This window comes from Hippoglossus hippoglossus, chromosome 6 (genome assembly GCF_009819705.1).
Source record: "Hippoglossus hippoglossus isolate fHipHip1 chromosome 6, fHipHip1.pri, whole genome shotgun sequence".
In the NCBI taxonomy this organism is placed as follows: Eukaryota; Metazoa; Chordata; class Actinopteri; order Pleuronectiformes; family Pleuronectidae; genus Hippoglossus; species Hippoglossus hippoglossus.
The window spans coordinates 17,325,237-17,353,189 of record NC_047156.1 but is presented as its reverse complement, the minus strand read 5'-3'; the positions used below and the strand labels follow the sequence as shown (position 1 = coordinate 17,353,189).

General features: G+C 41.9%; 1 protein-coding gene across 5 annotated transcripts; it reads left to right on the top strand.

The window, feature by feature from the left end:
• The first annotated feature begins 751 nt into the window (after window positions 1–751).
• On the top strand, window positions 752–26,974 carry LOC117763337 (coiled-coil domain-containing protein 136-like). Of its 5 annotated transcripts, none has more exons than XM_034588370.1 (9): window positions 752–1,071; window positions 9,388–9,748; window positions 13,793–13,867; window positions 14,679–14,981; window positions 17,238–17,355; window positions 18,183–18,459; window positions 19,897–20,028; window positions 21,675–21,787; window positions 24,604–26,974. In XM_034588370.1, the coding sequence occupies exons 1-9, from the start codon at window positions 1,024–1,026 to the stop codon at window positions 24,614–24,616; spliced, it is 1,440 nt and encodes a 479-aa protein (XP_034444261.1). In that variant the 5' UTR covers window positions 752–1,023; the 3' UTR covers window positions 24,617–26,974. The 5 variants fall into 5 exon arrangements, 4 of the variants coding, with proteins under 4 accessions (XP_034444261.1, XP_034444262.1, XP_034444263.1 ...); XR_004614142.1 differs by having other exon boundaries at window positions 853–1,071; window positions 21,724–21,787; XM_034588372.1 differs by having other exon boundaries at window positions 853–1,071; window positions 9,431–9,748.
• Window positions 26,975–27,953: the final 979 nt, after the last annotated feature.

Genomic DNA, 27,953 nt, shown 5'->3' with positions numbered 1-27,953 from the left:
GTGTGTGTGAAGAGTGTGTGATAGCATAAGAGCCTCTGTTCGTTCGTAGTAAACAGAGAAAGAATGCGAGTTGGAGAGGCGAGGGGGAGGAAATGAACAATGAAGGGGAAATGATCAGTAATCTACGGCATTATCTGTCAGCCTCCACTGCAACACTGCTTGGTTCTCATTATAGGTAAAACCCATTTGGCCTGAGGGCTGAGGCTGAATGTGCACAAGTGTGTGTGTGTGTGTATGTGTGTGTGTATGTGTATGTGTGTTTGTATGTTGAGGAAAGTTCAGATGAATCTTGCACACAGCAAATATTTGCAAATGTTTTGATCTTGCGTGATCTTCTGAGCTTCTTTTGAAAATCAGTTTGTTGCTGTATCTCGGTGCACTCACCATGTTATGTCCACACGCTCCACTTTAAGAACTGCACAAGACAGTTGTGTTACAAAATGACATATTTCCACATATTATTAGGTTTTTGAAAACAACCTCTAGCAGAGACAAGTTCTGAATCTTATTATAAAAGAGTTTATATTATCTTTTTGGTTTAAGTATTAATTCTTTATCCTATAAACACAAATTGACTTTTTTGTGGAAGGGGGAGGGGGTGAGGAAGTTGAAAGGAGGACTTCAAAAATAGTAAACAGAGTCTCAGCCAAGCAGGGAGAGATAGTGTGTGCGTGTGTGTTTGAGAGAGAGAGGGTGGTCGAGAGAGGTTGAAACGGAGCTCTCCGCCTGGAAAACAGCATCTCTCCCTCCACTCTGCTCCTCCCCTCTTCTTCCATCTCGGCATCTCTCTCCCACGCTCCAGAGCTCAGCCTTCAGCTCCCCGGACCCTCCCTAATAATTCTCCCGAGGTACGGCAGCCTGTGTGTGTGTGTGTACTGTGCTCAGTACTCTCTCTCTCCCTCCCTCTCTCTCTCTCCCTGCAGCTGAGGTGGGCGTGCAGAGCCTCTGACCCTCTCTCTCTCGCCCACTCTCTTTCTCCGTCTCTCTCTCCCTCTCCTCAACGCAGCTACAAGGGGACCATGGATGGACTGCGTTTACCTCCACTCATCGAGGAGGCTGTGGACTCTACAGGTCTGTTCATGCTGGCGGTGTGTTAGTGTGTGTGTGTGCATGTGTGTGTTGTATCTGCAATGCTGTGCACTTGGATGCTGCTATTTTTAGCCCTGCACTATACAGATGAGATACGATCAGCCCCAAAAGGTAGAAAAAGAGGGGATGTTTGTGTGCGATGAGGAAGAGGAGTGGGAGATCATTGTGGAAGCCTGTCTCATTTAGGAGCTGACAGACTGACTGACTGCATGAGAGGATAAAAGCTGTGGCATCTGTGGACGTTTGACGGGAGCTGCACGCTGCCAGGTAATGAATGTCTGGCAGCATGAGGAGATAATGTGGTCCAGACTATTGTTGTCTGTGTTGTGTGATATTCTGAGGCTCATTAGAGGATTGATGCAACGTGGAGCCGTGCAGCCTTCTGTGTTATTTCGGCTCAGCTTTTGAATCTTTCATGCCCAGATTATTTTCAGCTCACAAGTGAGTTCTCGCTCACTTTGCATGATCGTGCTGAGCTGCAGTCAAGTCGAGCTGGTAACTTCATACCACTGAACACCACATCTGGCACAGCACATCTTCGTATTTTATGCCTCATAAAGGATCAGTGCTCAACATTGTGTGAGTTTGGGGGAAGAATGTGTGGAATGTTTTTTTTTGTGCCTCAACGAGCTGAAGAGTGTGTTTTTTTGTATGTTGTTTATGCAGACTTGAACAACTCAGTGTGGGACACTGGAGGAGGATGTTTATGGTGTGGAGCGGCTCAGAGTGAACCGCAGGTCAACGGCCCTTTGACCAGCAGCCAGTATTTCCAGAATGTGGCTTCCTTTTCCTGTGTCGTACTGTCCTAAAGCTGAACTTTCAATGAATAACGTTATCAGATTATTTCCTAAAGCCTCTACGCTCTGTAAAATTAGCTGCAGACGTTTTAAACCACTTAACTCTAAGTGTTCACGGAATAATTTTGTATTATGGCAAAGCCTGTGTTTCGACCTTCATAACAGGGATGCTGTGTCTCATGAGGCTTTCTTCCTCTCCAACAAGCTAGTTCCTGTTATCTTCAACTCTGGGGACCTTTTTTCTTTCATCACAGCCTGAGGCGTTGCTTTTGAATTCAGAAATTTAGCATCGAGCGATGGCAAGAGTCTGACTTAATGTGGCACGAATCCTGACTGATTGACCGTAATAGGGAGAGACATACAGCAAATGAAAAGTAGACTGAGTGACAGCAGGAATTTCATGCACTTGGGGGTATAAATGGATTAAAGTGCATTTATTCTGTCCTGGCTGATGTCAGTTTTAGCCACACATCAGTCTGAGTTCTTGGAAAAAGGTTACTTTATTCTGAAGAGCAGGCTTTTATTTCCTGTGCTGCTGGGAATAGATTCCTCTTCCCCATTCCCCACACTTTTGAAACCACTTGTCTCATCTACCAACAGGGAATACAGATGCTCTCACACAAACACACACATCCACTGATCAATAAAACACCATCACAGGCTAATGTGACTGCTGCAGGTTGTCTGCGTATCTGTCGGCCACCATATTGTTACTCCCACTAGCATGAGTCTCTCTCCATCCTTCACTCTCCTCCACCACTCTGTATCTCTTCCCCCTCTCTTAGTCGCAATCCTCTGCTCTCTCCAGCGCCCACACACCCTCCAACACACACACACACACACATATGCACATGTGCATACACACTCACAAACCTTTGCACCTGGCAGCACCTCAGCCCACACAACGTTTCTCTCCATGTCCTCTCCTCCTTTTCCTCCACTCTCCAGCGTTGTGCCCTCACGCTGTGAAATCCACATCAGCACTCATACTCCCCACGGGTGCAACAACAGGATTTCTCTCTGCTCTCTGCAAAGTAATAAATAGCAAAACTGCCGCCTCAGACAGACTTTGTACATGTGGCAGCTGCAGAAAAACCTGAGAAAAACAACAGTGTGAGTTTCTCACATCCGTCTTTAATGTGGGGCTCAACGGAAACAAGTCCTACAAGCTCTCGCACATTAAGGCTGTTCCTTCACCCTCAGCCCTGAGGACCCCCCCACCACCACCACCATCACCAACACCACAAACACCACCAACACCACCAACACCACCAGACAATATCGTGCTTCATTTTAAAAAAGGCTTTCAAATCACTCTGCAGGTCACTGAATGTACCACCTGTTCTATTATTCTCCCTTTGTTGCATAATGGGAAGAAAAAAAAATCTTCCAGGTGAATAGAGAAACTCATGTGGCTCCCTCCTGCAGCTTATTCTGTTTTCTCCCATTTCAGAGATATAAAGCTATAATTCAAGTGCCCTCTCTCTCCCGGGGTCTATATCTTTTGGATAAGGCCGCTACGTGCATGGGGAGCTGCGGGATCCTCTCGTCCCTTTGTGATATAAGTGATGTGAAACCTTTCAGGGAGATTGCTGTCTGGTCGGAGGCACTGATTTGTGATCAAATCGATTATAACCGGATCACCTGTTTTTAGACAGTTTGTTCATGGTCACTATTCATCAGCACATGCACATGCACATGCACATGCACACACACACACACACACACACACACACACACACACACACACACACACACACACACACAAAAACCATACCCAAAAATACTCAAAAACAAACACACACACAGACACACACACACACACACAGGCACACACACACCTATAAAAACATATTCCCTGAAACAGTCATGTACAACATGTACACACTGACACAGGCTTTCTGCATTCTCATCTAATGAGGCCAAATTAAAACACATTCTGTGATGTCTTTCTATTCCGCTAACCTACTTTCTCTTATTTCCCTTTGAAAGTGGAACCATGGATTCCCATTTAAATAACAGAGCAGCTCATTAAGTCAGCCCGAGTGCTGGGTGCATGTGGTTCCTGTTTCCTTTCTCCTCGTCTCCTCCTGCTTTTGTTCCTCACCTTCCCTGGAGTGTGTTCAGGCTGGGGGAGTATAGGCTACAGTTCAGGGAGACAAACTGACATTGACATCATGCAACCTTCAACTCTGAGGTTCACTCATCTCGTCTGGTGCAGTTTGGAAGTCGCCAAATCTTATCAGGCGCCGCTTGATGTCACCGTGTGGGCTTCATCAAGCGGCGCCTGATAAGATTACTTCTCTGTGGGGAAAAGCAGACATGGTTTCCATGGTAAGCAAAACTGTGGACAAAAACACAGCTTTATTACCAGGGTGAGTTTCCATATGCTGAAGCCCTGGGTTGTTGGTGTGCAGAGGTCACCATGGAGATGAGCTGGTTTGTCTTCACCTGCCTCCTCTTAGTTTCATGAGGAAGGGAGCAGCTCGAGTTGCCCTCGGGCCACATCAGAACTCCTTCTCCCTCCCTGCATCTCGGTTATTGTCTTACCCTCCTTCCCTCTTTTGCTCTCTCTCTAGCTTTCTGTCTTTTTACGACCCCCTCCTCCTCTTCCTGCTCTGTAACGTGCTAGAGAGGAAGTGTGCCATGCAGTGCAGGGAAAAGCTTCAACATCAGTGCCGGGCTGGCTTCAAAGCTGGGGTGGGAGGGGGCGGTGTGCATTATGCATGGTCTCCCACACAGCCACAGAGATCCATGGCATATATATACAGTAAAGTGCATTCAGAAAACATGGAGTTCAAACATGGACGACATATAGGCTCCCAAGTACACAACGTTTTCACATGCAATTTTTACAACAATTTATCCACACAAAAATGCTGCACATGCACACACACGCACACACACACGCACACACACACACACACACACACACACACACCCACCTGGGTTCATCATCACTTCTCTCACTTCCCTTGTGTTTAGTCATTTCTTATGTCAGCGCAGCGTAAACAAACTCTCATGTCCTGATACATCACGAGCCGAGAGCAGATACAGGGAGAGAAGAGTGTAGAGATTTTCTCTGTGCTTTGTATCACACTTTGAAATCATTTGGCAGTTGATGAATCGAGAAATCAAGAGTTAATATGACTCATATGACTCCTTATGCATGTGTTTTTCAGTATATCGCTGCCCTTGCTGCGCTGTAGTTTCGTTTTTTGCTGCACACTCTGCTGTGTTTCTCAAACTGCTGAATCACACTGATTGTTTCAAAAGAAGGATTTCCTGTGGTGCTGCAGGTTACAAAACAACTCTGTGTTCCACATCCATTATCCATCCTCTCCCAGCATGCATCTGTTTGCTAAAACCGTCACCGTCGGCTCCTCAATTTTCGCAAAGTGCAAATTTCATTACACTCCTCACTCAATCCCTGAACACTGAATCAGAAAAAACTAAGGGCTTCCGCTATCACATTAATGTTGTACACATAATCTCAGACAGCTTTTCTTCGATGCTGACAGAGAACCCTCGGCCGACTTGCTGTCTCTTTCCCACAGTGGCACAATTTTTACTCTGACATACTCAATGTGTTTTGCTGCAATGTGATTAAGAAGGAATGTGCTGTGGCCAGATAAAGCCGTCCTCTCCCCGGAGCTGTAACACTGCTCCTGAGATCACTCTCCTGCCCGTCCCTGCTCATGTATTCATGCAGCGTCCATGTCTAATGCAATCCCAGCGTGACTGAACAACCAGCACTGTGCCAAGTATACAGCACAGTGATCACAGCTGTCATGGCAGACAACTCTTTTGCACTATGTGTACTGACGTTCACGCACGAGGTTAGGTGATAGAGCGTCTTGAAGGAGTGGGATGATCAACAAGCTGTCGGGAAAGGCAGAGTTATGGGAAGACTGGGAGAGGTTCAGTGAGGGGTTTGTGTAAAGTTGATTAACACTTTGCTTGAAGGGAACACGCCCCCCCCCCCCCCCCCCAATATGTGTTTTAAAGGTTCGAATGGAAATGCATGTTTTGGATGTTGAGGAGAAATGAAGGAGGATGAAGGAATGTGGATAAGGATGAGGGAAGGAAGATGGAGGTGTGAAGGAAGGTGGATATAGAGATGAGTATAGAGATGAGGGAAGGGGGATGAAGGGATGAGAGTATAGGGATGAGGGAAGGAAGATGAAGGGGTGAGGGAAGAGGTAGAAGGGATGAGGGAAGGAGGATGAAGAGATTAGGGAAGGAGGATGAAGGTATGAAGGTAGGAAGGATGAAGGTGTGAGGGAAGGAGGATGAAGGGATGAAGGTAGGGAGGATAAAGGGATGAGGGAAGGAGGATGAATCAGGAATGAGGGAAGGAGGATGAAGGGATGAGGGAAGGAGGATGAAGGGATGAAGGTAGGGAGGATGACGGGATGAGGGAAGGAGGATGACGGGATGAAGGTAGGAAGGATGACGGTGTGAGGGAAGGAGGATGAAGGGATGAAGGTAGGGAGGATAAAGGGATGAGGGAAGGAGGATGAATCAGGAATGAGGGAAGGAGGATGAAGGGATGAGGGAAGGAGGATGAAGGGATGAAGGTAGGGAGGATGATGGGATGAGGGAAGGAAGATGACGGGGTGAGGGAAGGAAGATGAAGGGATGAAGGTAGGCAGGATGAATCAGGAATGAGGGAAGGAGGATGAAGGGATGAGGGAAGGAGGATGAAGGGATGAAGGTAGGGAGGATGACGGGATGAAGGAAGGAGGTTGAAGGCCGTTACTGTAAAGAAAGTGTGTAAAAAACTGCACAGTACTGGTTAGTTTTCACTGTAACTTGATGTAACAGTATATCAGTTTGCTCATGATGAGCTGTAGTTAGAGTCCGTCGGAGGACACTGTGGATACTGGATCTCCACACCCAGAGAATAAAGTACAGCCCAAATCACTCGAGCCAAATCTTTCCGAGTTATTACACCCTGAACTCGACATCCCTGAAGGATTTAGATGTGAGTGATATTCACTGGGAAGTCTTTTGTCTCTTGATGGCCTTTAGCTGCCGCAGGCTATATATACAAGCAGCTCCTGCTCTCTCACTCTCTCACTCTCTCACTCTCGCTGCCACACGGCCCCAGCTCCCTCTCTTTCTCTTTATGACTAACTCATTACTCCCTATCAAAGTTTAATGACAAAATAGCCCCGTGCTCATGAAACCTCTTTGCACGGCCCTCAGGGTCAGTGATGTTTAAATTAACAGGACTAAATAAGGCCACAGATCGCTGCTGTCATATTTAAATAGGATGAAAATGTGCTTGGTTGTAATGGAAATGGTTACATGTATCGTGAGGGGAACAACAAGGCAGAGGAATAATTACCTCAAGAGATGGAGGCCTCCCCTGAGCTGAGATTACACTGGTGAGCATCACTCTTAATTAGGCAGATCTTTAGTTAACGCTCGGCTCTGTCCCCTGCTGCACCTTTTTTCCTCTCTATTCCTTCCTTTCTCTCAGCTGACGCCACTCCCCTCTCTCATACTCACACTGCTCTCTGATGACAACCAGCGACTTTGAGAGGCCGCTTGAATAATGGATTTGTGATGCTTCATATCATCCAGCCATCCATTATCTATACTGCTTATCCTCTTGAGGGTCACAGGGGGGAGCTGGAGCTAATCCCAGCTGACATTGGGCGAGAGATGGGGGTACACACCGTGGATGGATCTTCAGGTCGCAGGGTCCACACAAAGCCGTTTTCAGACATGAACTCAGGAACAGCTCCGCAAAATTGGGTCTGGACTGTCTCTGGACGTTGCCTTTGATGTTTGAGCAATATAGCAGGAGATTCTTCGGTCAGATGCATTCAAAATGTATCAATTCCCCTGTGGAGATCACGTGACTTTGTTTACATCACATACCTGGCATCGGTTCTATCACCAAAAGCTCTCTTGACACCTTTTTCTGCGTTGTCTAAGTGTATGGTGCAGCTTTTTCATCCTGAGATATTTGTATTCTTTTTGTTTGTTTCATCAATACGCCCACTGGCTTGTGGTGAAACCTGCAGAGGATCTGCTCTTTTCTCACATGGACATTATCCAGAGTTTTTACTAGGGGGCCAGCAGAAGAGAGTCGAGAGGCTCTTACTGGGACACGTTCTCACTTACAGCCCCTCTGGAGAATGTCAGGAGATTATCTGTTCAACGCTTGTCTGAAAACAGCGATACAGAGACAAACCACTCACATTCATTTTTAGAATTTTTAACCTTTAGCCTAACTCCAGGAGTACATGAAAACTCCACACATAAAAGACCCAGGCTGAACATGGATTCCAGACACTTCTTGCAGCGACGCCACAGTGCTTCACACTGCACCACCGCGCCGCCCTGCTTCATATCAATTAAAGTTTAAGTTACTGAGAAATAAAAGATTAATGACAGCAGGCTAGTGTGTGTGTAATGAAAACAGAGATTAACTGCATGAGACTGAAAATGCCTCACAACTGATGTTTTACATCTAAAAGGAAAAAAAAAACCACCCAACACTTTACACAACAACATTTCATCTCCATTTAGCTGTGGCCTTTTCCCGCCTCACAGCAAATCTCTTGTGACTAATGTGAAAAGACGTCGAAGGGGAATTTTCCGTCGTGTTCTTGCGCTGTAAATGATGCCTTCCCTTTGTGTTTTCTGACCTGCTCCGCGTTCTGCATTTGCGGCAGCTGTTGTAATGTCAAATCAAGTTTATTTGTTTGGCCCTACATCATATCCTACACTGTCCCATTAAGCTTTACAGGCCCACATTAAAAACAACGGCTCCCAGTGCGGGCCATGCAGGCTGTCAACAACAAGGCAGGAAAACCTCCACAAAACAGCAACAAAAACCTAAATCATCGCGATGTGACACAGTGTAATATGAGAAAGACGTCCCATCTCTCTTACTATGAGTGGTAGCATGTGTTATTGTGGACTTTGAGGTGCATTGCTGAGCGGTGAGTCATAGTGATTGCTTCAGCATACTGGCCTACTCCCTCTCTCTCTGCATTGGGTCGGCTAACTCGCTCCACCTACTGGTTTAAACGTTTAAATCCACTGTGCAGATGTAGGGGTGTAAAACAAAGGGATGCGTGTGTGAAGATTCAGAATCATCTCTCATGAGCATGTATTTCATCGTAAGATTTCCTCTTGACATCTAAATGGTATATGACCCCTGACACACTAGACAGTGTTCTGCATTATTATAATCTTTGCTTCCCCAAGTTCCCCAAAGATTTTCTTGTTTTTTTTCTGACATAAACTCAGCTCTGATCTTGTGAAGGTGTTGTTATTCTACATGTTTAAATTATCATGTTATTATAGGGCACATGAGTTGAATGGAGAATGGTGCACAATGAACTCTTATCACAAGATGGTGCTGTTGATTCAAGAAAATAATCTATGCTGAGTTTGAGCCCTGGCTGAATTTAGGTGATGACAAAGGAGTTTTTATCACTTGTAAATCTCCCCCTCTGTCTCCCTCTCTTCCCTATAGGACATCCCCTTTGCTAATCTACGCTGTGCCCTCTTTCCCTCAGATGACCCCTGCGATCTAAAAGCAGAGATCAGCCCCACCATGGACAACGAGATAACAGCCAAGGAGAGAGGCGTCCTGGAGGAGAACAACGAGAAGGAGGAGATGGACCAGGAGAGGGACCGGGAGGAGGAGGGGGAGGAGAAGAAGCAGAGGGATGAGGAGGAGGAGGGCGAGGACAACGGCAGGAAAGAGCAGGAGCCGCTGACGGAGGAAGAGGAGCTGGAGGAGCTGAGGGCCCAAGTGCTGCAGCTGCTGCTGGAGCTGGATGACGCCAGGGAGACGTCCAACAAACACCAGGAGACCTTCAATGAGCTGCAAGGTCAGACACCTTAATATTTGTTCTATTATTAACAAACAGTCGTCTGATCAATCAATCAAGAATCAAGATCTAATCCAATGCATCATCCATCATCTTCATAACCCACACCGTAAAACAAATGTTATGGTATATACAGGGACATTCTGCCATTTATTAAGCTGGATATTATTCTCGTAGTTTTTCTCCATGTTTTTCGCACCATCTCTGTCATAAAGATTAGTGAAATGCAGATTTTTGGCGAGACTAACAACATTTGGGAATGGACCTCATCAGCTACAGCTCTCTGAAAACACATCAGTCGAACAGAAATTATCTTAAATATTCGTTTTTAAAACATTTAAATGCATCCACATCAATAAATCCCTGTAGCTGTGGCCTAGAAAACCTTAATTTACATCTGCAATCTGCTGTGCAGTTAGTCATCTTGTTTTTGCAGTTCAGAAGCGAGCAGACACCATCAACTTGTAAAAGAAACCAGTGTGGCAGCAGAGGAGTAAATACGCTACACAGTGTCTCATTTTGACCAACTGTGGTAAAAGAGTAACACTCAATATTTTCAACATGAGATAACTTTCATTTTAGTTTCAGCACAATTCCACCAAGGCTTGGAAGTGCATGTGTTACCGTGACACTGCTACTGTTTGCTGCAGTGATCCACACTATCTCTTTTTCCATGTGTCTTAAATTCTCTAATCCTCAACAATGTAAGGGGTGAGTGAAAATGTTCGAAATATGAGAGTTAAACCCAGATTTAGGAATATATCAATTTCTCTTAAAGGGATAGTTCACCCAAAAATGAAAATTTACTCATTGTCTACTGCAGCAGTAACTAGGAGGAGGATAACATGAAAAACATGGTGTAAATGACGCTGTATCGAGTTGAATGTCTGGGTTTACGGACACTGGGATGACACCACAGAGGCAGTATGGAGGCATTTTCAGGTTTTTTTCCAGTGTTTTTGTGTTTGAAGAAGTGGTCGCCATTTACTTCAATTGTATTGGATTTGGCTGCAACACTGTTTACCCCTGAAACCCCAAAATTTAATTGTGGACTCAGACACTTCACCCACCCGACCATCGGGATAGTGCTGAGTAGATAATGGGTGAAGATTTAAAAATGTGACTAAACATGATTTTATGGTCCTTCTGCCATATGGACACGTCCCTCTCTATGAATCAATGTAGGTTGTAAAATGTAAAGGTTATAGATTCCTGTTTGGGACATCTCAACATCTCAACCTTTACTATTAAGACTGTTCAGTAAAATAAATATTTCCATTTTTATGGATGATGATGATGATGATGATGATGCGGCATCGCATCAGATTACAATGAGTTATTAGTGTTTTTTGTGATTTTATTGTTACATGTTATTATTAATCTGCTGACTCTCATATGAAGTCATATTATTTTCTGCATTTTGTATTGTCTGATTTTAATCGTATTTAGTTTGAGGCTTCAAAATCAGACCATTGGTGTTTCTTCCTCCCCCTGCACTGTACATTACTATTCAAAAAAAGTTTTTGGGTATTTTTTTAATTTAAATATCTAAATAAATAACTAAATAAATATAAAAAGAAAACCTCAAAAAAGAGACAAATATGTAACAAACCACAAAAACGTTTTCTAATCATCGCCCTGTTTGTTTACATTTTCATAATCCTATTCACACAGAAGAAAATCCTCATCCTCCACCTGAACAGCTTAACTTTCCATCCGTGACGTCACCTGTTCATTACGAGCTGAACCTGATACAAGCGTAAAATGTTTATATGCGGTTACTGACAGACTCTGTTCCTCATAGCTGCTAAATGGAGCATCACATCATACCTTAGAAATTATGAGCTAAATGTTCAGGGACACTGGCAGTGAGTAAGACCTTAGGTATTGGGCTGCAAGTGAGCTCGGTGTGTGTGTGTGTGTGTGTGTGTGTGTGTGTGTGTGTGTGTGTGTGTGTGTGTGTGTGTGTGTGTGTGTGTGTGTGTGTATGTGTGTGTATGTGTGTGTGTGTCCTACTAAAAGACATGAGCTCAGTTGTTTGTCAGGCAGCGGCGGAGACATTCCTCAGACAACTGCGTGCAAGCTGAGGGAAGCTTCCAGACCGGGTGTCCTAGACCACAGTGAGAAATCCCTGTTGGTAAACTCCTGTGGGAACAGTCAGCTGCTCAGGGGTCTGGCAGCTGCTGGGGGGGAGGTGGAGCGTCAGAGGGGGGGCGGGGGTCGACCATGGTAAAAGAATGACATAAGCTGAGGTGCAGGAAAAGATCAAGGATATCACTGCACTCTTCCTTTAATAATCATTTGTAGACTGGAAGCGCTGAACCATCTGGTAACATCGGAAGATGAGGTCTTAGAGGAATAAAGCAATGACATTGTGGCCAAATGTCGTAGAAGTGGAAGCATGATGGTGGTGGTAAAAAGGGGCCCAGGCACATTACAATGAACTTCAACAACTGTATTTTTCAAACTACATTTCCCCTCTCTTCCCTCTGGATGTCGAGTCATGCTGAGGTTGTTTTTTTGGTTTTAGGTTTCTGCCTCCAAACCAATATAATGTGGCTGAACAGAATTTTGTTCAATGTACTCGCAGCGTTGAAATAACATTCAAAAGCCAGTCTTTCCAGAAACAGTATCTCCTGTATTCTTGAAAAACCCTCTGAAAAATGATTTGAATTGATTTGAATGTTATTTAGAAGGTTAAAACTAAAGGCTACAGCCTTCAGAGAGGCAGAGGTTTACGAGTGTATAGGGCCACATTGAAGAAGAATAACTTCAAGAATGTGGTCGTTATTGAGAAGGAAGTCATGATATTACAAGAATAAAGTTGTAATTTAATTTGAAAAAAAACCCATAATATTTTGAGAATCAAGTCATAATTCGGCTTTAATGATAAGTATTATGTTATTTGTGTTTTGGATTTCTCTTTGTTTGCCCTTCTAAGTTTTTAACTTTTTTACAGTTTGTCGGTTAACGTTAACACTTCTTTTGTGTTTCAGTTTAGTTTCATTTATGTCTTTAACCTCTTGTGTTGTTTGCCTGCCACCGGACACTTTAAGCCTGTGTTTGTTTTGTTCTCATTAAATTCACATTCATCAGCTTCTCTGCCTGCGTTTTGGTCCTCTTAGCTAAACCCTGCAGTTATTCTCCATATAAAATGACATGTAGCCTAAAATAATGACTTTGTTCTTGTCATAACATTTTTACCTTATTCTATTTTTTACCTTTAAATAGCCCCAACACATTTCATTGTAGTGGTTTCTGCTAAATGCTGACATTGAACAAATGCTGACATGATGATGTTTAGCATACATAATGTTTTACTGTCCTCATTATCTCAGTTTAGTGTGTTGGCTCACTGTTATTTGCTTATTAGAAACACAGTGAGGCTAAGGCAGGTGGGAATTTGCAGGTACATAAAACAAAGTGTGGGACTCATTAACATTTTGACCTGATGATGGTACAAGTGGAAAAGTCAGGGGATCACCAACGTCAGAGGCCTTCATCCACTGGGTGTGATGGCAAGCTCCTAGACGTCATATAGCATGGAGTCATAACACTAAAACCCCAAGAGATAAATAGAAATAGTTAACGAGACAAATAAATTACAATAAATAGGGGGGCTCAGGTGACCCTTGAGTTCTAAACTATAGCTGTTTTAAACCACCAGTGAATCTGCCTGAACAATGATTTGATGAAAGTCAAAATTACCAACAAACCAAAAGCTAAAAATAGCCGTCTTTATTTTGCCCTGCTGACTGTATAAAATACATTTTCTAATTAAACTGATTTTTATAAATTAATATACTAACAGATCTTATACAAATGCTCACATCATGTTCAACAGACACAAAAAACTGCTTGTGTCGTTCAGTCACGCTTCAAGGTTGAACAGCTTATCAAGTTGTCATCTTTCTATTGGCCTGATGAACTGACATTTTCCTCTTATCTCTCTCCCCAATGCCTCTCCTCTTCCTCTTCCATGTCCTCTCCTCTTCCTCATCCTCTCTCCTGTCCTCTCCTCTCCTCTCCTCTTCCCTCCTCCAGGTCTGTTGGAGGATGAGCGTCTGGCCAGTGCCCATCAGGCCGAAGCCTTCACTCGCCAGATCCAGAATCTACAAGGTGACAAAACAAGAAGTTTTCTCTTCGCAATCATGTTCTTTCTGAACCCAGACAGTATCAATAACTATTCCTCTTACTGTATCAGTGATAGGGGAAGCAACCGCAGGGTAACTCACATACCCGATACATGGTCTGTGATAACGATAAGCCATCAGTGATCATCAGCGATACTGTGATCATTTATATATTTCAAGACAATCCTATATATGCCATCATTCCAATGTAAAATAACCATAAACAGGCAAAGCTATAAACTATATACAGTATATAAACATACATAAATAAAACACATCATGAGGATGACGATATATTGCTGTATTGATATTTTTCCCCACACCTAATCATAATGGAATCAGAAATCTAAATCACATATTACATATTACATGTGTCAAGTATGTCAATAGTTAGAGTCTATGTCAAGAGTTATATGCATATAACAGTATATATGCACAACAGTTCTATCTTGTATGTTTTTCTTTTGTCTGACAAGTTACAGACAGAAGGGCTGCATCAGTATATTTAATTCGATTAAACATGATAAAAGCTTGCAATGATCGGGCTCAGTGATTTGGAAGGATGTGTTTTTACGACCACTTGCTTCTAGTTTATGGCTCTTATTATTGTTATTGTGAAAAGTAGGAAAGTGTTTTCTTTCCTTAACCTAATAATCAGAATCTGACCATAGAAAATAATTTCTTACCATCAGTTACATCAGCAACTCTTCCAAACACTGCCCACACACACACACACACTGATGCTGCATTCCCACCCACGCTCCATTAAGAAAACCCACCATTCTCCTCCTCTACAGCCCAGCTGCGTTCAGTACAGGAGGAGATGGACAGCCTGGAGGAGGAGAAGGAGAGCGAGCTAGCCGAGGCCCATGAGGAGCTGCGCGTGGCTCAGGAGGAGGTGATCCTCCTGCAACAGGCCGCAGAGGAGGCGGCGGGAGAGAGGGAGAACGACATTGCCTCTCTCCAGGAGGAGCTGTGTCGCCGGCGGGCTGAGCTTCAGCGCCTCAGTGAGGAGACGCAGGAGTACGAGCTGGAGATCACCACACTGAGGGCCGAGATCAGCATGAAGAGTCAGCGCAGGGAGGCCGAGAGGAGAGAGGGTGAGGGATGAGGAGGATGGAGGGAGGAGATCCGTGTATTAACAGAAAAGGAAGACATGGATGGATGTGAAAGAAGCAGGGCAGAGTGGAAGTGGTTTCAACAATATTTGACTTGCAGCACAACAGCGTTAAAATACAATAAGTCTTGGTTTTACACCTCAGCCTCACACCTTGTGTTAACAGCTACACAAGGACCTGGTGTCTGTGCTTACACTGTGGAATTTGTCCAGCTCACTACAAACAGGAACAGCCTATGATCAGTCTTTATAGCTGCTATTATGAAAACAAATCATGTCAGCATCCTGCAGCCAAGAGCATTAATCATTTTCAGGAGGTAATAAATGTTATAATTTATAAAGTGATTGCATGGGGAGTGGTGTGTGTGTGTGTGTGTGTGTGTGTGTGTGTGTGTACTTATATCTTTGTGAGGACCATTTTGAGCATATACCTTATGGAATGGGGACATTTTGGCTGGTCCTAACTTTTTTCAAAGGGGGGTTTGAGGGTTAGAATTAGGTTAAAGTTAAGGGTAAGGCATTTTATTTTGATGGTTAAGGTTAGGGTAAGGAGCAAGGAAATGCATTATGGCAATGAGTGTGTGTTTTCTTGCTTATCTCGCCAACAGAGGACCTCATGGTTTACGTTAGTGCAGAGACACAGTTAAGGGCCACTATCGTCATACAGTTGAATTGTGCTGTGTGCCTAATACATACACACATTCTTCTCTGCTAATGTCGCAGTAAAGCGTTAGTCACTCCTGGTTTTCCAGCACGTATCCCCCTACTCCTCTCTGCGTGTAAATCAGGGGAGATCAAAGCCACCTCCACCCTTAGTTTTGATGCTCCAGGCACTAACAACACTCAGGATTCAAACCAGACACTGCACCACTGACAACATAAGGAGCAACAAAACCACCACCTCAAGTCCCCTTCATTTGGAGCTTCTCTCTGTGCACTTGTTGTAGTTCTCTTTGAGGTTTGAACTTCAACATGTTATGTTCACAATCATTGATTGTGTATCTATAATATAATACTTGCACACTACTTAAAGTCTACTACATAAAAAGCTGCTAATGTCGACCCTATAGTTATATATCCCATACTTTGATGATTTTTCTAGATAGATAGATAGATAGCATTTTGGCCACTCTAGTGCTAACATAGTGCAACACTACAACACTTTTCTGAATATTTTTTCACAGCAAAATGTTTTAATGGTTCAAAAAACATTTTTGACATGATCTACCTATGAGAAGACATTTGTATACATTCTTGTCTCAGACAGTTCCAGTGTAGGCTGTGGAGGTCAGGTTCGTGTGTCTCCCATTACAAAACCAGTTACATTGTTAGAGAAGATCTCAAACAAAAATTCAGCATTTCTTTTTTGTTTTTTTCTCAAAATTACTTGAAATAGCTGCCCACACTTGATTTGCAAATTCTGAAAGTCCACTGTTTGTAGGGTAGGAATGTACTCATGTGTGTACTTGTATCTACGGAGTGAGGATATTTGGGGAAAGTGGAGACATTTTGGCCAGTCCTCACATTTCAAAGGTCTGATTGAGTTTTAAGACTTGGCTTTAGGGTTAGAGTTTGGTTAAGGTTAGGCATTTAGTTGTGATGGTTTGGGTTAGGATAAGGAGCTGGGTATGCAATATGCCAATGAGTTTCCAGGGACACGAATAACAGGGACATGATGTCAGTAGGGGGCGGGACACACATCCAACACATGATGTCACCGCTGGGCTCTGCAGCTGAGCATCATCTAAGGGAGGGGCAGACCTCTGTTGATTTCATTAAATTGTGTGTTCACAGAAAAAATATTTATATGTGTAATAATCTGTAAATCAGAGCTGAGATCAGTTTTAGGGGAATAGTTTTTGGGAGACACACTTACTGCTGGTAACCTGTCAACAGATCTTGATCAAGATTAGGAAATAGTCCAACTTTGAATTATGACCTTTGTGCAGTTTTGTACAGATTAAACATGTAAGATATAATATTTATAAATAATATTTAGTTACTTATGGAGAGAGTCAGGCTAGCTATTTCTCCCTGTGTCCAATCTTTATGCTAAGCTAACTGGCTGTAGCTTCTCATTTGACAGAAAGGGGTTGTTAAGTTTCTCCTCCAACTCTCAGCAAGAGAGTCATTCTATCCCTGCTGCAGTGATTTGAAGACCTTGAGCAGTCAGATTAAAAGATGAGGTGTACTGACTGACATCCTTTTAAAGTATATTCATCTCTGACCCTCCTCTCAGGTGACGTGGACCTGCTGAAGGAGGAGTGCCGAATGCTGAGGGAGGAGTGTCAGACCCTGAAGGAGGACAACAGACGTCTCAGTGAGAGGCTGCAGCTGCTGCAGAGACAGAGGACGTGGTGAAAGGCCAATGACCACTCACTCATTATTTGTGCTTACTGGATCAGTTTGAGGGGATTACCTCAGGAATAACACCAACTGTCACAGAAGTTCACCTCATGTCCTGTTGAATGGTTTGCTGTGTCATATGAGGAGTCAGACAGAAGTGCTGGCACCAATGGTTCATTAATAGAGCTCAGCTTTAATTACACACCTGTAAAAGTTTTATGTGATGCGGTGACAAAATCTGTCCTCAGACATTGACTAACCTTGATTTCCTGGAGGCTTTCTCTAACCTTAGCAGTAACCCTTATACCAACCTTAACATAAACTTAATCTAACCACAAGTCTTCACCTAAAACTTTTATCATTTACGTCATGAGGACATTGTTTTTGTCCCACGTAAGGAAGACAAGTCCCCATAATGTAGCTGTGTAAACAGATGTAGGTCCCTATAACATGAGTAATACCTGAACCTCACACACACACACACACACACACACACACACACACACACACACACACACACACACACACAAATGCTTATGCTGGAAAAAGTCCGAAATAGGTCACAAAAACTAGTACACACACACACCTGGCCAAACAATTTCAGTCATGCTATCAAGCCTAATAAATATAGTTTCCACATTCATTATCAGATTGTGTGTACACTGTATTGAAAGGTCTACATTCCTGATGTGATAATACAATGGAAAAAATACTTACTAGCTCTCTGATATTGTATGACATATAACAAGCTTGACCTTTGATTATCAACATCATCAGCCATTCAGCTGAAACTAAAACTTGATTGTATTGTTTTTACTTCTTATCGTCCTCCTCACAGCTCCAGCGTCTACCTCTCACTGAAGGAGGAAGACGCAGGGGAGGACACAGAGGGGAAGGAGATGGAAACCGGCTCTGACGAGGTCATGACAGAGAGCTACATGACCATGGCGCAGTCTGGAAACTGTCGCCTGGTCGACGCCTCCATCCAGAAGAATATTTCATTTGATGGGAAGCCGGTGACACCGACCGGCTGGAACGGAGGCGTTGGGGAGATCTTCTCCCTGAGGGACCAGCTGAGACAGGCTGAGGAAAAGGCCTCAAAGGTTCAGAAAGAGGTATGATGTGTTAGGGTCTCGCTTTGACAATTTAATAAAAAAAATGTGGATTAAACATGAATACAAACTTTTTGGTTCCATGAAAGATCCCATATTTACACTCTTTTAAGCACAAAAATATCTTAATGTAATTTTATATTTCTTCTGTCACGCTCACTCTCAAGCAAGAGCAGGGCGTTCAGTATCAGTCTGCCAATCAGAGGAGAGTTTATGAGCCGCTGAGCTTCTCTTCTGATTGTTTTCTGAATGACACAGTCCAGTAAACCACAGGTAATGGACTGTATCCAAACACTGTAGCTTGGTAAAAGTTACTGGCTGTCAATTGAAAAATAAACAAATTAAGTAAATAACTGGGCCCAGAAAAGAGTTCAACCAAAGCAGAACTCTACTCAAGAATACTGCTGACATCAACTCAATCAACTGTCCTCACAAACAAGCCAAAGGGGAGATATATAACCTGGCTGATCAGACCATTTAGAAACAATAGGAAGAAAACAAAATAAAACTTCATACAAAGAAACCACATCCCCCCCATCCTGTTGCAGCACTTGGTCTTGTCCATTTTACTGGGACTGTGTATTCAAGCAGGCTCCACCCTCAGCCACCTCCTTTGGCCAAACCAGGAAGGAGAACTGATGCAGCAGGCATGGTAACTCAAAGACATAGGAAACTGAATTAATGCAGCTAACAAGGTCAAAACAGTGCAAACTAAATGTGCGTGCCTGATCCAGAATACAATGTAGTGTCAAAACTTTAGCAATAAACAAGATTTTAACCAAAAATAACTGATGTGGCTGCAAAGAAAATGACTAAACATGTGATCCTGTGAACATGTGAAACAATAAGCCTAAATTTAATCCATATTCATGTGTGTTGAGACAAAGTGAATTACCATTTATTTCAATTATGTAGTTGTGGATAGTTTTGGTAGTTTGCACCTGGTTCTGGTGCAAAACCCTGGATTATCTGGTGCTGTGTGTCGGGCTGACTGTTGAAGCGCTCAGGTTTAATGCTGTAGTGAGGAGTTCAATATAACTCATACAAAAATGTAACCCAAGGATCATTGAAAGTAGAAAACATTGATAAGAGACCTTGGTAGAGACTGAATAAAAATATAGCAGATTTAATTCAAACACTCAGAGAAACTAAATCCTACAAGGTTGGATGGTGAGTCCAGGTGGGCCGGACTGAGAGCAAAGCTGAGGGGGTTGACTGTTATGACAAATCACAAAGTTACAGAAGTCCTGATGGCTCATTCAAGGCACAGATTCTGAATATGGACTGTATTCATTTCTCTGTGGATTGAGTGCTCTCATATTTTCTCAGAATTAGACTTAATTTACAATCAGAAAGACATGGAAATCTCACAAATTGTACAATACAGGACCTATAAAGTGAATTAAATACAGTGAATCTGATTTTCTGTGTTTCCTCCAGTGTGACGGTCTGAAGACGGAGCTGCAGGAGCTGCAGGTACTGTATGACAGCAGTCAGAGGGAGAGAGCGGAGCTGGAGGAGGAGCTGCAGCGCTGCAAGGCAGAGCTGGAGAAGCTGTCAGGGGGGGATCAGGTGAGGGGCACACATGATCTGGAGATCCCTAAGCATCTCTCAATACATTTATTTTTGAAATTTAACTTCACTTCCTCAGATACTTCTGTGAATTTCCAGCCCACATTTCTTCCTGAGTAAAAATTTACAAAGATGTGTCTTTTTTACCCACTTTGTCAACTAACACATAAAACACCTCACATCACACCTACTGTTTCCCATGTGTGTTGAGCCCACTTTCTATGTGTGTCTCATGCTGTAGCAATGTATGTTTTGATATGATCTGACTCTGCCTGTCAGAACATATCACTATTGACTGTGTGCCTTGGACAAGGGGAACTCTGCCCCCACTGTTTGTGTGTCCTAACCTCTCTGTGGCAATGCTTAAATACTGTTGTTGGACAAAAACACAACATCTGCAAAAAGGCATTCAGCAAGTTTTACCGCTTAAGTCCATGTAGGCTTCAGATATTGTTCATTAGAAGAAAACAATCAAAGGACCTTTTCATCTTTAGATGTTCAAATACCTTCAGACTGGTTTCTGATCATTTTAATTAGCTGCTGCATGAAAGTCGAAATTAAACTTGTCTGACACAGGTATTTCAAACAATTAACAGCATGCCCACTTTTACTTTTATTCACATTTTCACTTACTGCATTTGTTTGAAAGCATGAATAGTTTTAAAAAGGACTTTGTTTTCAAGAGCTCATGGGAAATATCTGAAACTCAGGTGAACAACAACAGTTTAAGTAACAAATTCACTGTAATTTTAATAAAGTTTATATTTTCTTTCTGTTTGTTGTCTGGGTCTAAGTTTCTGACCACACTCTTAATATAATGCAGTGCGACACCTCAATGCACCAAACCCAGGACAATCTGTATTTAACTGCAACCTCACAACGATTTAATATTCAGCAAGTAGATTTTCCTACATTTCTTGTTTTTTTAAATAGCTCCTTCGAGTGACAACTTGTAATGGAAAGAAAATGTAAAAATCTTGAAAAACAAAAAAACTTGAAATGCTCTTTTGGAAAACTGTCATGCATCATGCAAAGTGATGTACATGTGTGAATACTAATAAGGTCCTTTTCACATAAGTAAAAAAAAAAACGTGTTTTGTCTACAACAGCCATGATGAGATGTCTCTGCGTTTTGTCAAACTGTCTACCTGTGCCTGTCTCTGACGCTGTCCTTGTTCTCTGAATGTCCATGACCTCTCAGTCTGTTTAATGGCAAATGTTGCACAACATCAAAACTATATTTAATTAACAATAAAATGAGAATAGAGAGACAAACATACCACCATATCTGCTATTGTCACAGCATTCATACTAAGTGTCCTCATCCCCACAACATCACATTCAGCTAATAAATGTCACACAGGCCTGCTCACACATACACTGAGTTGGCGTGTATGTCACCACAAGGTTATGTAATGCTTGTTTTTAATAGAAATTGTGCATCACTCCATCACTGCCCTTCGCCTTTATGTCGAAGCCATAGACCATGTCAGACCTTTGCTTTAGTGATTTTTGTAGTGGTGATCTTTCTGCGCTGCTGTCACGTCCTTTTTATCTGTGTTTATTATTTGGCTATTTCAGTCCATCCGTTCATCCATTCCCTTCATCTCCATGGCCCTTGTGTTTGTTTTTTATTCCCTCCTCAGAGATTCATCCATCCGTCTGAGCACCCTGTTCTCTCCATCCCCTTCATAGGAATGATTGTAATAGTGGCTGTGGTCTGGTGCTGGTTGTCGGAGCTGGCGTCCCAGAGAGTAAGGTATGATAGGAGCTTATCTCTATCTGACATGTGATGCTACAAAAGGTTTTGACACAGATGAAGGATCAGTTCATGCAAATTACAAAAAGATATTTACATATTATGTGCTCTAGTTGTATTTAACAATGCAAATACAATTGTTTTGGTTGGATTTGCTCAGGTTTGAAAATTATGCCAACACCAATGCAATGGAAATTAATTTGTTTCTGATTCCTCTTAAAATTACTGACAATTCTAACTAATTATCTTTTCATTTGTGTTTTTAAGCAGAAATTGTCTATTAGAGAAGGAACAGAGTGGAGGAAGTAGTCAAACATTACTTAAGTAAAACACAAATAAATGGACAAAAGTACCACATTAACTTTTCTACTCGAGTAAAAGTAAGTAAGCACTTGCTTTTGAATATACTTCAAGTATTGAAAGTAAAAGTACTGGCAAGTGTATCCTATTCCCTAATGCAATTATCTACCACATCATTCTTCGGAATCCATTCTTGATGCTTCCTCACCATGTGATATTGCTGCTCTCTTAATTGATTACTTATGAAAATAAAAACACTATTTGAACATGTTACACAATTCTTCTTAAAGAAACATGAAAAATGTACTTCAGTGAAGTAACTAAGTAAATTTATTTTGCTATATCCCACCACTGCAATTCACAGCAAATGGTGCGTTGTTAAAAAGCCTCTGCTTTTATAAGGAGCTCCCTCTGATAAACATATTTGATTTTAAGTCAACGATGTTGACAGGGTGATATTGACAAGTACCAGGTTTGAATAGCTTCTCCTGCAGGAATAGGACGTGACTGTGACTGAAGCATGGATGAAACGGTTGATACTGTTTACATAACACCATGCTTTATTTCACCAGAGTGGATTCTGTGGAATAAACAGGACCAAGGTTTTGGAAAAAATATGTTTATGTTGAAAATGTTTAAACGCTGTGTGAGCCACAAATCAAAATTCCACTCATCGCCATTGTATTGTGGTTGAGGTGAAAACAATTTCAAACCTGGGATAATAAAAACCAAACTGTCTGCATGGTTTTGTAGCAAGAGGTAAATTTTGTTATTTTGGTGAACTGACCCTTTAATATTAGTTATTTGGAGTTTTTGTTACTCAGGATTTATTTGGTTGTCATGGGAGGGTCAAAACTTGAAATCCCAAATACAGTTGAGAAAATCTCAGTGACGTAAGATACTGAAAGATGCTGATGTATTCAGGGGAAATGGACATGGGACATGGGTGGGCAGTTTGTCAAAAATATTTCTTGATTCTAACTGATTATGTGATTTACAGTAATAGTTCAAGATGATGGAAATTATGTGTTGTTGTTTTCTTGCCAAGAGTTAAATGAGAAGACTGATACCGCTTCCATGTTTGTATTGGATAAAGCTACAGCCTGGCAATGGTTAGCTTTGCAGAAAGGCAGCGAGGAAGCAGCCAGCTGTCTGAAATTCAAACACATACCTGCCAACTCCAGTGAAGCTTAGTAATTAATCTGTATTGAAACTTAAACCATATTTTGTGGTTGTAGGGGAGTTGTAAGCTGTAACCACAGACTGTGTAATGATGGACAACATGAAAGCTAAACAAAAGTGAAGCCGAAGCTTTTCTATCACCACCTGGTGGCTGGATGCAGTTTAGGTCAATAATCATGCCTCCTCCATGGTAGTGGATGGGACAAGTGCCAAAAATAAAAAGTCAAAGTACATGATGTAAGAAGATGGCTTTTTAGGTAGTTGTTAGGTTCTTCTCATAATTCGTATAACAATGTTTGTATATTTCATTTATTTGATGCTATAAAAATAGGGTGAAACTAGAACTGTCACAATTTTTGTTGGACGATATATGGCGATAAATGATAATATTGTAATTTTAAGACTTTTTTTGTGCCCCACATTCTCGGCGTCCAGAGTTCAATCCCTATATGTAGAAAGTCTGTTTCAGTCTCCCCCACAAGCAAAACCCATTTAAGTTCAATCCAGTTGAATCAAGGCAAAAACAAACCCAACAAAAATAGTCCGCTCCAGGTTTAACCGCAGAGTTTCTCCAACCAACAACTCAGGAAAGTAAACCTAAAAAGAGATGCATCCGTGTCAAAGTTAAAAACAGTGTTTCTATATACAGTAAGCACAGAGAGCCTGCAGTGCGGTCGATGATTACGTCAGTTAGTCAGTCAGGCATACAGCGTCGCCCTTGAACCCTGCCAAGGCCGTTAGCTCCAGAGAAACTCCAGAGGCGGTCCACCAGATGATTTCCTCCTGAATTTGAATTTAGAGAAGAGGCATCTGCTCCCGAGCGGCGAGAACATGCAGACTTTACTACGTGCCTATAAGAGACGATCTTCTCTGACTCTCCTCTCCGACCCCTACACAGGGACCTTGATATCACGACTCCATCCCCCTGATCACTAGTGTGCAGACTCTGGCTCAAAATAACCGAGATGGCAGTGTTCGTATCTTGGATATTTTGGCTTCATTTCTGGATAGTGGAAGGCAGTGGAAATGTGTCCTCCATCTTATGCACAATCTATGGCTGTAACTAGCTAGCATAACTGTTAGCCAAACATTAGACTTCTTGGAGTATTCATCAACACCACAACCAGAGGAGATACAGTAGATGCTGCATAGGGGGTATTTTAACTTCTGGACCGAGCACTTCTTATTAAACATACAGACATGAGAGTGGTAACAATCTCTTCTCTGTAAGAAAGCTGTTCAACCTTTCCTTTAAAGGCTCAGTATACTTTATTAATAGCTGATGGATGGTCTCTACTGACTCTTAATGCTCTCCTTTTCCTGTCTTCCCTCAGGGGAGTGAGGTAGGTTGGAACTCCATTTTGACTATCACTGCGGCCGCGGCAGTGTTACTAATGATGACTAGCTTGTTGAGAGCTCTCGTCTGATGTTGACTGGATGGGCAACAACCACACAGGGACAGACGTCTGCTTCAGACCAGCCCTCCTCGTTCTCTCCTGCCATGTCTTATAGACCAAACTGGAATCCTCTAAGGCCTGATAGAGCACACGATTTTGTAGTAGAACGTGTTTGAGAAATTTCATCTGTAATGGGACGGTACTACATGCACAGGCAGACGGAGAAAGATGCTCTCAGTCTCATTAAATTGATGTGGGATGAGAAGATCAGTATGACGATGACCTGCAGAGAGCCCACACGGGACTGATTTCATGCCACTTAATGTATGCCAGTATTCTGTCTTTTCTCGTGTCTGTGAATATCTTTTGTTTTTCTCATAATAATGTGATAAAATTAAGGTTCTGATTTTTAATGTGCACCAAATGGTTTTCATTTTATTTAAGTTATTTATTTATTTGTTTGTTTGAATATTCTTCACAGCTGTCTCCGATGATAACGACAAACCTGGAGTCCAAACATTTAATACACTGAAAACCCTGAAATGTACACATGCCCTTAAATATTAACAGAAAGAGCAGTTTGCATTTTCTGTTAATGAGTTCATGACTATATTAATAACTTATTATAAAAAATAGATGCAATAAATGTGCAACTCTACAAAAAATACATTGGAAATCACAAAATCTTCATGAATTAACCAATCTACCATATCTACTATCCTGCCACTGTATTTTTTTCCCCTTCCCAACATCAGTTAAGTCCATTGTATACACCAACAATATGCTATTAGAGGTGTAGCTTACAAAGCATCTGCCAGTATGATTACATGTAGAAAGCTGATGTTTGGCCCAACGGGCAGAGACAGCACATCCTCAAAATTTTCCTGAGTTGTGCGCTTTGCTCCGAGCCCTGTCTGTCCGCCTGCTACAGCTTTATCTTGTGTGACTCTGAAATCAGACGACTCCCACGTCTCCCTTTAATTATCAGTTAACCAAGAGGGCAAAAGGTCAGCGTAGTGTTTCTGATTCATCCTTTCAAGCTCTCGGCTCACTTGGAATATCTGAACACTTAACTCCCAGAGCTGCACTGTTGCACTTAAAATGTGCATCTCTCTGGTTTTGTTCTGCACTTAGTAAATGTCTCTCAGCAACTTCTGGAGCAAATTCTGGAATAATAAAGCTACATTATGATGATGTCTTACATTTCAATACAATGTCGATTTTCACGTGGAGAAATTAAGCCTTGTATTCTCTCAAGCAGAGTTTGAACGACTCTGTTTTTCTAAGTGTGTTGACTCAAAGATGTATGGGTTTTGTTAAAAGTACATTGTGATAAAGTTGACTGTCAACATTCCCCATTTTCTTTGTTTTATGAGGGGCAACGCTCAGTTGTTTGTGACGGCAAATTTTTCAGAAAGATTTAAGTTGTCAAAGCATACATTTTCAAAATATATATGTGGAAGGACTCTGATTATTGTTTACATTTGTGAAACTTTTTGTGAATCTCTGTTGGAACTGAAAAAAAGCATGCTACGAAACATATAGAAGCACAATATACTGTGTGTTGGTTTAAGCTGTTTATGTTACTTTGTATTTCCTGTAAATAGATGTGACATATAGTACTATTGGAGAGATTTTTTCTTAAATCCATTTGTACTAGCTTTGTAGAAAGTGAATTCTATTTTGGGAGAGCATCGTATATTTGATAGCCAAATGATATAATGCTATGTAAAAGTTTATTTATGGTTCAGAAGGCCTACTAGCATTGCTAATCATTTTCAGTAGCTCTGAGTTCGAAGGTGGCGTAGTCATTGCATGCGTTTAGATTGCATTTGACCTGAGTTGCTGGAAAGAGCCAATATTACTCTTGGTTTTCTGTCCATTAAATTTCCTAAATGAACTGAAACCATTTCTGAGATGTTTGTCATTAAACAGAAGCGTGATAAGCAATGCCTGACCGATGATATTTCTGCATGTGAACATACACTAGGAAAACTGTTTGCGACTGGACTGCAAATGTTGTCTATTTAAAATGATAAATTCGCAATAGAAGTTAGATTCCCATAGACTGCAATAGTACCTGTGAATGTTGTTGGATTCAGGACGTTATTTATCATTATTTCTGAGCTTATTTCATGAATATTAAGATTATCATAGTTTCATAAGGCTCTATGTTGCACAGTGTTGCTCAGCTTGCTGCTTTACATATTGATAGCAGTGTTGTTTCTGATATATTTGTGGCTATTTTGTTACCTGGAGGTCTATTTTGTACTGTAAATGACTTGAGAAAATAAATATACTCACCCCACCTGATGTCTGAGAGCTTTCTTTTTCTGGGCGGTGGCTTCACCAGCTCTCACAGGTCACATGGAATCCCATTCATGAAATCAGCAGAAGTCAACCTGAGTGAGTGAGCGCCATCGCTCTGCTGGCATCACATTACACAGGGTTGTACATGTATAAATAATGCGCCACTCCAGGGACGTGACATAAGCTCACAGACATGGATATATTTTTTACAGATGTCAGGAACTGATGAGGCATCTTATACTACACTCATTACTCTGCTGCCATGACTCATGGTTTACCGAGTCCAAGTGCAGCTAATAACCTAAAAGTAGTCTGGTTAGGCAGCTTCATCAGGACAGTTAGCACTCGTCACTTGAGTTTTAAGTTAAATTAATGTCTCCACCTGAATCTGAATCAGGTTTTTATCCCATTCAGTTGCAGAGTTATGGCTCTAAAGAAATTAGGTGTCTCAATGGTCGAACTGTCAGATCCGGATCACTGGCGAAATCTAATCAGCTGGCCCTCAGCCTCGGGCCTATCTGTCCTACAAATTCACCCCAAATCCACTCTTCAATATTTAATATATTCAACTGACAGGCTAACAGAGAACACGCTAATTAATACCAAAGAGTGAGAGCAGCCATGAGGATTCTCTGGAGATGTAATGTCAGGTGAACAGAGCCCAAGTCAGCAGGCACAGTTCTGTAATTTGGTTTTAACATATAATATATACCTTCTATCGAGGGTGGGAGATATAGAGAAAATGTGATTTAATTTATCAAATCCAACACAATGTATGTCATCATGTAACTAACTCAATTTGTGACATATGTTGATACAGTTCAGCTTTTTTTATTATTTAGTTTAAACATGTGTCAAAATGACTTTTTGTAATGATACAATTTTTGTTAAGCAACATGGAGAGTAAAATCTAAATCAAACTGTCCACTGTCATGACCTGATCTTTATAGGTGGCTCTGACTTGATACAAGTGGCCA